This window comes from Neoarius graeffei, chromosome 8 (assembly GCF_027579695.1).
Source record: "Neoarius graeffei isolate fNeoGra1 chromosome 8, fNeoGra1.pri, whole genome shotgun sequence".
Classification (NCBI taxonomy): Eukaryota; Metazoa; Chordata; class Actinopteri; order Siluriformes; family Ariidae; genus Neoarius; species Neoarius graeffei.
Window position 1 is genome coordinate 86834518 of NC_083576.1, and position 14058 is coordinate 86848575.

Consider the following 14058-nt stretch of genomic DNA (forward strand, 5'->3'; position numbering starts at 1 on the left):
TTGGTCGGACATTTTGTATAAAGTTTTCATTTATCAGATTTGTAAAACAAATAAAAATGCTCTGTTTCTCAAAATCCAGTGAATGTGGATAGAATTAAACAGTTATTCCACTCAATCTCGTCGTACATGGTTTACAGACAACTCGGTGCTATGCGCCTCATCGGCTATCAGCTCATGTACGACTCGATTTCGTGGAATAACTGTTAAATAACACTGCAGTGCATGATGGGATATCCCACGTTTTAGTCCCATTTATTTTAGTGACTATTTTACACCAAGTTTTTATACTCCGTTTATTAGATCCGAGGCTAACCACCCACACAGCCTGGTCCCCAGTCTACCCTGTAATGATCTTCTATTTTACCAACTTTATTGGACTGTTACAAAATAAACATAAAAAAAAGAAAGAAACATAAAAATAAACATAATAAAGTAAGTCAGCCCAAAGGGGAGAACGCAAACGGGCGACCCATGCAAAGCGTTTCCCCGAAGATATAAAAGAGAAAAATCATACAATTAAAATTAAACTAAATTGATCTGTGGCAACCACAGTCACGGTACACAGACCAAGTACATAAAAAGTCCGTATTATAGGTGGAGGTCAGTAATTCAAAGTACAGCTCTAACAGGGATGATTTGAAAACAGGGAGGCTACGGAATTTATCTGGGGAAAAATATTTACATACAACCCCGATTCCAAAAAAGTTGGGACAAAGTACAAATTGTAAATAAAAACGGAATGCAATAATTTACAAATCTCAAAAACTGATATTGTATTCACAATAGAACATAGACAACATATCAAATGTCGAAAGTGAGACATTTTGAAATTTCATGCCAAATATTGGCTCCTTTGAAATTTCATGACAGCAACACATCTCAAAAAAGTTGGGACAGGGGCAATAAGAGGCTGGAAAAGTTAAAGGTACAAAAAAGGAACAGCTGGAGGACCAAATTGCAACTCATTAGGTCATTAATATGACTGGGTATAAAAAGAGCATCTTGGAGTGGCAGCGGCTCTCAGAAGTAAAGATGGGAAGAGGATCACCAATCCCCCCAATTCTGCACCGACAAATAGTGGAGCAATATCAGAAAGGAGTTCGACAGTGTAAAATTGCAAAGAGTTTGAACATATCATCATCTACAGTGCATAATATCATCAAAAGATTCAGAGAATCTGGAAGAATCTCAGTGCGTAAGGGTCAAGGCCGGAAAACCATACTGGGTGCCCGTGATCTTCGGGCCCTTAGACGGCACTGCATCACATACAGGCATGCTTCTGTATTGGAAATCACAAAATGGGCTCAGGAATATTTCCAGAGAACATTATCTGTGAACACAATTCACTGTGCCATCCGCCGTTGCCAGCTAAAACTCTATAGTTCAGAGAAGAAGCCGTATCTAAACATGATCCAGAAGCGCAGACGTCTTCTCTGGGCCAAGGCTCATTTAAAATGGACTGTGGCAAAGTGGAAAACTGTTCTGTGGTCAGACGAATCAAAATTTGAAGTTCTTTATGGAAATCAGGGACGCCGTGCCATTCGGACTAAAGAGGAGAAGGACGACCCAAGTTGTTATCAGCGCTCAATTCAGAAGCCTGTATCTCTGATGGTATGGGGTTGCATTAGTGCGTGTGGCATGGGCAGCTTACACATCTGGAAAGACACCATCAATGCTGAAAGGTATATCCAGGTTCTAGAGCAACATATGCTCCCATCCAGACGACGTCTCTTTCAGGGAAGACCTTGCATTTTCCAACATGACAATGCCAAACCACATACTGCATCAATTACAGCATCATGGCTGCGTAGAAGAAGGGTCCAGGTACTGAACTGGCCAGCCTGCAGTCCAGATCTTTCACCCATAGAAAACATTTGGCGCATCATAAAACGGAAGATACGACAAAAAAGACCCAAGACAGTTGAGCAACTAGAATCCTGCATTAGACAAGAATGGGTTAACATTCCTATCCCTAAACTTGAGCAACTTGTCTCCTCAGTCCCCAGACGTTTACAGACTGTTGTAAAGAGAAAAGGGGATGTCTCACAGTGGGAAACATGGCCTTGTCCCAACTTTTTTGAGATGTGTTGTTGTCATGAAATTTAAAATCACCTAATTTTTCTCTTTAAATGATACATTTTCTCAGTTTAAACATTTGATATGTCATCTATGTTCTATTCTGAATAAAATATGGAATTTTGAAACTTCCACACCATTGCATTCCGTTTTTATTTACAATTTGGACTTTGTCCCAACTTTTTTGGAATCGGGGTTGTACATAGTTCCATGGTTTAACAATCCTATTGAAGAATGAGGCCTGATAAGTTGAAGTTCTGCAGTGTGCAGGTTTTAAAATTAAATTTTGGATTTTGGGCCCTAGACCGGTCATGAGTTACAAAAGACACGTAGAGGTTTATGTTCAAATCTGTTTGGCCATTAATGCATTTATATACAAAGACTAAGTCTCTAATCTCCCCATCATAAGTCAAGTACAGGCTTCTGAGTCTGTCTGTGTAAGTAGCATCCTCAATACGCTGTTGTAGTATCCAGCGCGTTGCACGTCGTTGGACTCTCTCTAACAGGCTTCTAAGGCTGACACTAGCAGGGGACCATACTTCAGACGCGTAACAGGGCTGTGACTTGACGAGCGACAAATATAAAGTCCTCCTCACTTGAATTTCCGTCAGCAAGGGACAGGATCTTTTTAGAAAGCCAAGCATCCGGTTAGCCTTGTTGACTATTGAGCAGACGTGCGAATCCCATTTTAAATTACTTGAAATAACCACGCCCAGGTCTTTTGCTTCGTCAACTCATTGAAGGCACGTGCTGCCCAGGTAGTAGTCGTGAATGATTGGAGGTTTTTTCCGCGTGACGGTCAATATTTTGCACTTGTTGGCATTGTACTGCATGTTCGATTCACAACTCCACCCCTCGGCATTGGCTAGATCGCGCTGTAATTGTTCGCTGTCTTCGGATGTCAGGATAGTGTGAAAAAGTTTTGTGTCGTCTGCATATAGAGCGACTCCAGTTTCTTTATCCACGACCTCGGGAAGATCGTTGATAAAAATAGTGAAAAGCACAGGACCGACCAGGCTGCCCTGAGGCACACCGGAGGTCACGGGCAGAGGCTTAGAGACCGCGCCGTCAATTACCACTCTTTGTGTTCTTCCCCCAAGATAATCTCGAAACCACTCTAGCAGACACCCATCGATACCGTACCATTTCAGCTTTTCGACCAGGATAGTATGGTCAACACAGTCAAAAGCTTTTGCGAAGTCCAGATATAAAATGTCCGATTGTTTATTTTTGTCTAGAGCTTCACCGACAAAGCTCTAGACAAAAACATTGCGGTTGATTCTTCCTCAGAGAATCAACCGCAAGCACTTCACAGTTGTTGCAAAAGAAATGAGCAAGACGTCCCTATCGTCACCATCCTGGGTGGAGGTCAGAAGGAGGAAAGAGTGGCAGATGTGCAACACCAGTCTACATAGATTTATCCAAGAACCATCTAGCAAACCTGCTGGACGCCAGCTCCCAGGTCAATCACGGGATGGGTCCAGCTGAACCGGCCACGTTCTAGCTTTGGCAAAACCTCTTCAAAATTGGAGCAGAGAGTTCCTCTAGGAAACCACAACCCACTGAACATCTGTTTGACATCTGCTTAGTGTACACACCTCCTCACGACCACAAAGGTGTGATAGTGCTCATCGCTGACACCCTCAGTGGTTGGCACTTACTAACTTTCCTGTATCAGGGATCACACAAACAACGACGAGAACACTAAAGGCCTTTTCGTACCAGATAATTCAACAACGGAGGTGGTTTAATCCGCACAAACTCGCTGAGGGAAGCGATGAAATCTTCAAGCTACAGATCAGAAGGTTAACCTTCAACTACTTCTTTGGATCCTGTGACAATTTCAGGTGCTTTGGATGAAAGCATCAGCCAACTGAGCAAAATGTCGCAGATTGTATACTGGGTTGGGTAAGAAGAAAAATATTTAGCAAAAGTTTACCAAGTTTTAAATAAAGAAACTAAAGCATTTAGAGCTCAAATTGAGCCAATCTGTTCGTCGTATGTTTCTTACCCATGCCAATGAGATTCTGAGCTCATTTTGGCTGAAATGTTATTATTAGTTGTTCCGACTAGGAATCCGGACACTCGTTAAGCTCTTGCGATGAATGAAATTTGGAGAAAAACGATATATGTTTTTGTGACATCTGCCATTAATGCAACAAACAATGCCATTTTTCCATGACAGAATGATTGTACATGAACATACATCTTTAATAATAAATTTAAAAACCCCTACTCTTTACACAAGTTTTTAAATTTATTTTAAATGCCCTTTCGTAAGTGTCACCTCGACCAGATGCTTTTGGTCGCCATCAACAAGCTCCTGTCAGAATTCCAGTTGGATATTTGTCCACTCTTCTTCGCAAAATTGGTAAAGTTCAATTAAATTTGTGTGTTTCCTGGAACAGACCCAACTTTTAAGCACAGTCCATATATTTTCAATAGTTCTGAGTTCTTGTTTTATTTTGAGCTTAATGTTCTCCTGCTTTATCCTCCACAACCAGCTCTGATGTGTGTTTGGGGTCATTGTCCTATTGGAACACCCAACTGTGTCCAAGTTTCTGCTGAAGAATTCTGTGGTTCTTCATTATTCCATCCATTTTGTGAAATGGACCAGTTCCACTGGCAGCCAAACAGCCCCAGAGCACGATGCTAAGACTACCATGCTTCACACTTGGTACACAGTGTTCCTCTGCACCTCTGGTCATTGTGACCAAACAACTCAATCTTTATCTCATCTGACCATAAAACTTTCCTCCAGAAGGCTTTTTCTTTGACCATGTGGTCAGCTGGAAAATTTAGTCAAGACTGAAGGTGTCCAAGGGTTTCTTTCTTGGATGGCAGCTTCTCAGTCCATGATGATATAAAACTCGCTTGGCTATAGTCAGTGTTCCAGCAGCTTCCAGTTCATGGCAGGCCTGTTCCTTGGTGGTTCCTGGGTTGTTCCAGATCATCCGAACCAATTCCCTCTCAGCTGAAGGGGACAGCTGGGTCTTCTCCAAGCAAAGTGGCTCCACCTCCCAATAACTTGTACTTACATACAGTTGTTTGAACTGATGATCTTGGAATCTGCGCTTTTACAAAAACAGCTCCAAGAGACATTCCTGAGTGTGTAAATCTATGATCCTCTTTCTCAGATCTGCACTGAGCTCCTGGGACTTTCCCATTGTGCTATGTGTTGGTCAATCCAATGAGTTCTTCAAACAAACCCTTTTAATGTTGTGTTCAGAGAAGCTAGCAGCTGGGGTCAATCATCATCACTCACAGGAAGTTAAGAGGTCTTGGCAAGTTAAAAGATATTTTGGAGCTTTTAGCACCACCGAGTTAATAATCTAAATGGATGTGCATATATTTTTGACCAGAGTTAATTTCAGAAAAAGCACAATTACATTAAAACATTCACCAAATTCTTTTTTTTTTTTCAAATTTTTGTTATTTTTGATTAATGATGTAGCTATATTGTACAATAGTTTCATTCTGCCACAGAAAAAGAACAGTTCGAAGAAATCATTAAAAGTTCGTTTCATGTCCCTGTATGTAAACTTCTGATCATAACTGCATGCTAAACAGTGTATTCTATATTTTATATATGCTTTTTTAAAGGTCCCATGGCATGAAATTTTCACTTTGAGGTTTTTTAACGTTAAAATGAGTTCCTCTGACCTTCTTAAGTCACCCCAGTGGCTAGAAATGTCATAATGTGTAAACCAAACTATGCCCAACATTTGAGAATGGCGTGTCAAAACGGCGCGTTGATAAGCTCTTCCCTTTACTACGTTAGCAAGGGAGATGATCCCCACGCCCCCCTCTGGATTCCCACCCACTGTATGGATTGCCCCGCCCAGTTGTAGTGAGGAGACCATAGAGGACACAACAACATGGCATCACCTAAGCGAGCGAAACATGGAAATTGCGCTGTACATGGATGTGACAACACAGAAAGGAGTCTGTTTTTACTGCCGACGGGAGAGCCCCTGAAGACGCAGTGGCTTAATTTTATTTACTCCAATAAGACGCCGTCGAGTCTACCTAAGACGGTGTATGTTTGTCGGAAGCATTTTCCTGATGAATGTTTCCACAACTTGGGACAGTACAGGGCAGGTTTTGCACATCAACTGTCACTGAAGCCTGGGTTCGTACCAAGCATCCCTGCCGCAGCAGCCACAAACACCGAACAAGTAAGTGTATAACTGGTCGTTTTGCCGTGTTTTAAAATCGGTGCGTTAGCCTAGCAATGGCTACATTAGCTGTGCAGCTAACCGCTTCCTGCAGTTAGCCAGGTAATCTCATCTCATCTCATTATCTGTAGCCGCTTTATCCTTCTACAGGGTCGCAGGCAAGCTGGAGCCTATCCCAGCTGACTACGGGCGAAAGGCGGGGTACACCCTGGACAAGTCGCCAGGTCATCACAGGGCTGACACATAGACACAGACAACCATTCACACTCACATTCACACCTACGCTCAATTTAGAGTCACCAGTTAACCTAACCTGCATGTCTTTGGACTGTGGGGGAAACCGGAGCACCCGGAGGAAACCCACGCGGACACGGGGAGAACATGCAAACTCCACACAAAGGCCCTCGCCGGCCCCGGGGCTCGAACCCAGGACCTTTTTGCTGTGAGGCGACAGCGCTAACCACTACACCACCGTGCCGCCCCTAGCCAGGTAATCTGCGCTACAAAACTAAAGAGCATGCTCTGTTAAACTGAGTTTAGTCTGGAAATTGACTGTAACTTATGAGCTTATGTTTGACTATTGCTCCGCAGTGCATGCCTTCTGTTGGATAAGCGATATGTTGCTGTAGTTGCTGCTTCTATCCTCTTTGGTTATGGAGTGCGTGTTGAAGCCTAGGGTATTATATGTTCGTAAACTACCACTCCGAACACACTCACTCTCTGTTCTCTGTGTCACGTTGAGTTTACGAAAGGAGTCTGAGGGAGAACGGGGTTTTGTCTTAGCAGCATGGCTACAGGCGCTGATAGCAGCGAGTATGTGTGTGCGCAGCTTGGTCAAGCCCCTCCCCCATGGCCCGCCCCCACCCTCTACCCTTCCCCGCCTCCTGCTTCTCATTAGCAAAACGACGCACTGGGAAAAGCGCTGAAATGGGGCTTTCTCCCAGGAGGCTATATTTACGTACCGAAGGTTCATTTCGAGAAAGGCTGCGGATATAACATCCGGAAACCTCCACGAGCCCGTTTAAAGCATCAACAAACCACCATGCCATGGGTCCTTTAAAACATAAATGTTTTACTTAAAAAGTGCACTTGGTGTGTGTAATTATATATATATATATATATATATATATATATATATATATATATATATATATACACACACACACACAAATATAAATGCTGTACATTTTCTAATGAAGTGATATTCACATATTTATAAGTGTAAATTTAGTTTACAAAACAAAAATAAATCATTAAAAAAGTTTAAACTTATCCAATAGCTGTAACTGTCTGAAAAGTCAGGAACAAGCAGATCGACATGGTTTTCCACGTAGAACAGTACAGAGAATGAAACGTACCATAAACTGAGCGATTGTTAACTTTGTTGGTTGATAGAAGTTCTTTGTCTGAGCGTACACAATCGCTGCACGACATCTGACTAAAGAGATTCCTCTTCTTACCTCAAGTGTCTGTAAACGCGACGAGTTCGGGAACTGGATCTCTGCTCACAGTTTTCGGTGTCGCTCGAGTTGCTGTCATAAGAAAGCGGCCGTGCAGCCATGTCCTCCCAAATCCCACGGGTTTATCAAAACGGGCAGGTCCGCAACTCTCATGCCCTGTCCAAAGATAAAGAAATAACTGTTTCCAAAAACGTCCATGTGCATTATTTCACCACAGCACGGTTGAATTCTCAATTCTGATTGGTCAAAAAGGTGTGCGTTATTTTCACACAAAAGCACACGTAGTTCCGGCTGTGACCGAAACGACGGGTTTATATTAAACGTGCTCGTTGTAGTACGTTACCATTTCTACAGTAACAGCTCAAAGGACTTTTAAACAGATGTTGATGTGGTGATGGTGAAGTTTATTATAAAAGTTTCAAGAGATGTTTATTTCACGTTTACGGACGATTTCTGAGGTGTCAGCGCTTCGTAACCTTCGTGGTGCTTTGCGAAGTTTATCAGCGCAGGAAAGTGTGTAAAATGACATGCTGCGTTTTGAGAGAAAGAAGATAACCGAGGTTATTCATTTCATCTGCAAGCAGTCGGAATGTTTCACCTCATCAGAGTAGTGTAAGGAATAAAACACACAACAATAGGGTGTGCTGTTACACTGCAAAAAAAATATCTTAACAAGTGAAAATATCTTGAAAATAGTTGAAACAATCTAACGTTTCCTATTAGAAGAATACAAAACACCAATTCTGAGATTATTAAACTTTTTTTTTTTTAGATTTTTTTATCTTTATTATTGGATAGGACAGTGTAGAGACAGGAAAAGAGCAGGAGAGAGAGACAGGGAGGGATCGGGAAATGACCTCAGGCTGGAATCGAACCCGGGTCCCCAGATTTATGGTATGGCGCCTGTGGCAGCGGGGGCGTGGTCAAGCGCCAGTCTGTGACAGGAGGGCGGAGCCAGGGAAGGTGAGTGGCAGAATCACTTCACCTGACGGTAATTAACCTGTGTTTTGTGTGTTTTCCCAGTAACCGCGCCCTCTTTAAGGAAGCAGAGGGAGAGCAGAGGAGAGCTCTTCCCGGGACAAGAACACAGAGTGTGTGTATGTGTGTGACGCGAGCAGATTAAGAACTGGCAAAAATACTGAAAAGTCTGGGAATAAAAAGCCTTGTTATATCTGAAGCGTTGTCCTGCCGTCCTCTGTGCTCCACCCACACTTCAAAGAGCTTTACAGTGGTGCCGACACCCGGGAAGGTGGAGCACCAACCTTGCAGCCCCATGGAATCCTCCCCGTTCGCGGACCTGGTCCACGCCCTCGCCACGGCTCAGCAAAGCCAGCACCAGGCGCTCATCACGCTCCGAAAGGAGCAAGAGCGGCGCTTCGAAGCCCTGGTGCTGGCCCAGCAGGAAGATCGCGAGGCGTTCCGGCATCTCCTCGCGTCGGCGGGGTCCACCAGCGCCCCGGCCGCGGGCCCGTCTCCCCTCACCGTGACCCAGATGGGCCGGCAGGACGACCCCGAGGCATTTCTCACCTTGTTCGAGCAGGTCGCCGAAGCCTCGGGGTGGCCGATGGAGCAGCACGCGGTGCGCCTCCTCCCCCTCCTGACGGGAGAGGCGCAGCTGGCCGCGCTACAGCTCCCCGCCGACCGCCGGCTGGCCTACGCGGACCTTCGCCGGGCCGTCCTCCAGCGCATGGGGCGCACGCCAGAACAACAGCGCCAGTGCTTCCGCACGCTGCGGTTGGAGGAAGTCGGCCGGCCGTTCGCGTTTGGCCAGCAGCTCCGGGACGCCTGCTGGCGGTGGCTGAGGGCCGACGATCGCGACACCGAGGGAATCATCGATCAGGTGGCGCTGGAGCAGTTCATCGCACGCTTACCAGCCGGAACCACAGAGTGGGTCCAGTGCCACTGCCCGGCGTCGCTGGATCAGGCAGTAGGACTGGCGGAGGATTATTTGGCGGCTGTTCCGGCGGCAGGACGGCCGATGACGTCTTCTCTTCTCTCCTCTCTCTCTTTCTCCCCTCCCTTCTGTGTCCCGTCCTTGCCCCATTCCCCCACCACGGAGGCGGGGGCCGGCTCCACCCCAGCCGGCCCACCGCACCCGTGGTGCCCTCCCGTTTCTCCCTTCTGTGTCTGTCTCTCCCCCCCCCTCAGGTGAGTGAGCCCCAGAGCACAGGTGCAGAGGGAAAGCCCGGGCCAGTTTGCTGGCGCTGCGGGGAGCTGGGCCATCTGCAACAACAGTGCGCAGCAATGGAGGTGGGCGCGGTGGTACGGATCCCTGACGCGCCAGAAGCTGCCCTCAATCGGGCCGGAGCGTATCGCATACCGGTGAGTGTACAAGGGGCTACATATCAGGCGTTGGTGGATTCTGGTTGCAATCAGACCTCGATCCGCCAAAGCCTGCTGCAAGACGAGGCATTGGGGGGAGCACAGGGGGTGAAGGTGTTGTGTGTGCACGGGGATGTTCACAGCTACCCTTTGGTGTCGGTCCACATATATTTCAGAGGGGAAAAAATCTATAGTGAAGGCGGTGGTTAATCCTCGCCTTACCCACTCTTTAATTTTGGGGACTGATTGGCCGGGATTTCGGGGTTTAATGACGCGCCTAGTAAAGAGTGGGTCCTGCCATTTGACAGGGGGAGGTCCCGGTGTCGCTTTGGCTGGAGCTGCTGTCGCAGAGCCGTCTACGTCATCTACGCGACACAGTGAGGAGCCGCTGGCTCCTCCTCTTTCTGTTGGGGAATCACTCGCGGATTTCCCATTAGAACAATCGCGAGACGAGACTCTGCGACATGCGTTTGACCAAGTGAGAGTAATCGATTGGTCAAACGCTCCAGCCGAACACCACCCCGTCCTTCCCCTATTTTTCTATTATGAAGGATAGATTATACCGAGTGACGCAGGACACTCAGACGAAAGAGCGAGTCACACAGCTGTTAATTCCAAAGAGCCGCCGGGAATCGGTATTTCAGGCGGCTCACTTTAATCCCATGGCTGGACACCTCGGGCAGGATAAGACACTAGCCCGGATAATGGCCCGATTCTATTGGCCGGGGATTCACGGCGACGTCCGTAAGTGGTGTACGGCATGCCGCGAATGCCAGTTAGTAAATCCAGCGGCCATTCCAAAAGCGCCTTTGCGCCCCCTACCATTAATCGAGACCCCGTTCGAAAGAATTGGGATGGATCTCGTCGGGCAATTAAATCGGTCAACATGAGGGTACCACTTTATATTGGTTCTGGTGGACTATGCAATGCGATACCCGGAAGCGGTGCCTCTTCGCAATATCTCAGCACGCAGTATTGCAGAGGCCCTCTTCCACGTCATCTCCCAGGTTGGAATCCCGAAAGAGATTCTGACTGACCAAGGCACCTCGTTTATGTCACGAACACTGAGCGAACTGTATGGGGTATTGGGTATTAAGCCGATCCACACCAGCGTTTATCACCCACAAACGGACGGTTTAGTTGAACGGTTCAATCGCACCCTCAAGAATATAATTAAAAAATTCGTAAGTGAGGACGCACGTAACTGGGATAAATGGCTCGAACCCTTGTTATTTGCAGTGCGAGAGGTCCCCCAAGCCTCCACGGGGTTCTCCCTGTTTGAATTATTATACGGGCGTAAGCCGCGCGGCATCTTAGATGTGCTGCGGGAAAATTGGGAGGAGGGACCTTCACAGAGTAAAAACGAAATTCAGTACATTATGGACCTGCGCGCAAAACTCCACACGCTCACCCACCTAACTCAGGAGAATTTGTGGCAGGCCCAGGAATGGCAAGCCCGCCTGTACAACAAGGGCACGCGCCTTAGAGAGTTCACTCCGGGGGATAAGGTACTCGTACTGTTGCCCACGTCGAGCTCCAAATTAATCGCCAAGTGGCAAGGACCCTTTGAGGTCACACGGTGAGTCGGGGACGTCGACTATGAGGTAAGGCGAACGGACAGGGAGCGGGCGCTACAGATCTACCACCTCAATCTGCTTAAACTCTAGAACGAGGAGGTCCCCGTGGCGTTGGTGTCGGTAGTTCCGGAGAAGGCGGAGCTGGGGTCGGAGGTTCAAAAAGGGACATTGGCATCACATACCTCTCCGGTCCCCTGTGGAGACCACCTCTCCCCGACCCAACTCACGGAGGTCGCCTAGTTGCAGGCCGAGTTTTCGGATGTGTTCTCGCCCCGCCCAGTCGCACTAACCTCATAGAACACCACATAGAGACGCCTCTGGGGGTGGTAGTGCGTAGCCGCCCTTACAGGCTACCCGAACACAAAAAAAAGGTGGTTCGGGAAGAACTTCAGGCCATGCTCGAAATGGGCATCGTCGAGGAGTCCCACAGTGACTGGAGCAGCCCGGTGGTCTTGGTACCCAAGGCCGACGGGTCGGTCCGGTTCTGTGTGGACTATAGAAAAGTCAACGCAGTGTCTAAATTTGACGCGTACCCAATGCCTCGTATTGATGAGCTGCTCGATCGACTAGGCACGGCTCGCTTTTACTTGACACTGGATTTGACGAAGGGATATTGGCAGATCCCCTTGACTCCATTATCCCGGGAGAAAACGGCCTTTTCCACACCGTTCGGCTTACACCAATTCGTCACACTTCCGTTTGGGCTGTTTGGGGTGCCCGCTACGTTTCAGCGGCTGATGGACAGGGTCCTCCGGCCCCACGCCACCTATGCGGCCGCATATCTGGACGACATCATTTATAGTAATGACTGGCAGCGGCACCTGCAACACCTGAGGGCCGTCCTTAGGTCGCTGAGGCGGGCGGGTCTCACTGCCAACCCGAAGAAGTGTGCGATTGAGCGGGTGGAAGTACGGTATCTGGGCTTCCACTTGGGCAACGGGCAGGTGCGTCCCCAAATTAATAAGACAGCAGCGATTGTGGCCTGCCCGAGGCCAAAAAGGGGGTGAGACAGTTCCTGGGGCTGGCTGGCTACTATCGTAGGTTTATACCTAATTATTCGGACGTCACCAGCCCGCTGACTGACCTCACTAAAAAGGGGGCACCAGATCCGGTCCAGTGGACGGAGCAGTGCCAGCGGGCTTTCTCTGAAGTAAAGGCTGCACTGTGTGGGGGGCCACTTTTACACTCCCCTGACTTCTCTCTCCCTTTTATGTTGCAGACGGATGCGTCGGACAGAGGGCTGGGGACCGTTTTGTCCCAGCAGGTGGAGGGGGAGGACCGCCCGGTCCTGTACATTAGTAGAAAGCTGTCGGTGCGTGAGGGGCGCTACAGCACTATTGAAAAGGAATGCCTGGCAATCAAGTGGGCGGTCCTCGCCCTCCGTTACTACCTGTTGGGGCACCCGTTCACCCTCTGTTCGGACCACGCGCCCCTCCAGTGGCTCCACCGCATGAAAGATGCCAACGCGCGGATCACCTGTTGGTATCTGGCACTCCAACCCTTCAATTTCAAGGTGGTCCACAGGCCGGGGGCGCAGATGGTCATGGCGGACTTCCTCTCCCGTCAAGGGGGGGGGGGGGGGGAGTCGGCTGCGGGCCGGACGGGCGCCCGGCCTGAGTCGGGCGGTGGGGGTATGTGGCAGCGGGGGCGTGGTCAAGCGCCGGTCTGTGACAGGAGGGCGGAGCCAGGGAAGGTGAGTGGCAGAATCACTTCACCTGACGGTAATTAACCTGTGTTTTGTGTGTTTTCCCAGTAACCGCGCCCTATTTAAGGAGGCAGAGGGAGAGCAGAGGAGAGCTCTTCCCGGGACAAGAACACAGAGTGTGTGTATGTGTGTGACGCGAGCAGATTAAGAACTGGCAAAAATACTGAAAAGTCTGGGAATAAAAAGCCTTGTTATATCTGAAGCGTTGTCCTGCCGTCCTCTGTGCTCCACCCACACTTCAAAGAGCTTTACAGCGCCTTATCCACCTGAGCCACGACGCCCCTGAGATTATTAAACTTAGTTCTAGATTGCAACCAACTTATTCTAAGATGTTTTATCAAATAAAAATATCTGTCCATGCAGCAAGATAATTTTACTACTATTAAGTAATTTTCTCCTCAAATTCAGTTTTCAATTTTTTGCAGTGTATAGGAAACTAATCAACGATGTGATAAAGCAGAGGGCTTTATGACGATGATGATGATCGTCGTCCTCGGTGCTCAAAGAGGACCATGCTCTCATCTGTGGGTCCGAAGGTAGCTGGGGAGACCAATTCGGGCCCGGAAGCATCCGTCACAAATGGGACAGGGGAAATTTGACATGAGGGATGACAGCATGACTTGCACGTGAAATTGGATTTCAGTGCGGAAGAGTTGCGCGTCGTCGGCCTCTCTCTCTCATCCAGGGCCTCCGTGTTCCAGTGGCATGACAAAATCAAGACGACTGGTGAAGGAAATGGA

General features: G+C 47.9%; 1 protein-coding gene across 4 annotated transcripts in view; it reads right to left on the reverse strand.

Annotated features, from left to right (window-relative positions):
* The window catches only part of btbd10a (BTB (POZ) domain containing 10a), a 69618-nt gene that overhangs the window by 54053 nt on the left and 1507 nt on the right, over nucleotides 1–14058 (reverse strand). For 2 of the 4 annotated variants that reach the window (XM_060928430.1, XM_060928429.1), the window contains exon 2: nucleotides 7715–7870. In XM_060928430.1, coding sequence (XP_060784413.1) covers nucleotides 7715–7815 — 101 coding nt within the window. In that variant the 5' untranslated portion in view covers nucleotides 7816–7870. The other 2 variants (XM_060928432.1, XM_060928431.1) reach the window with 2 other exon arrangements.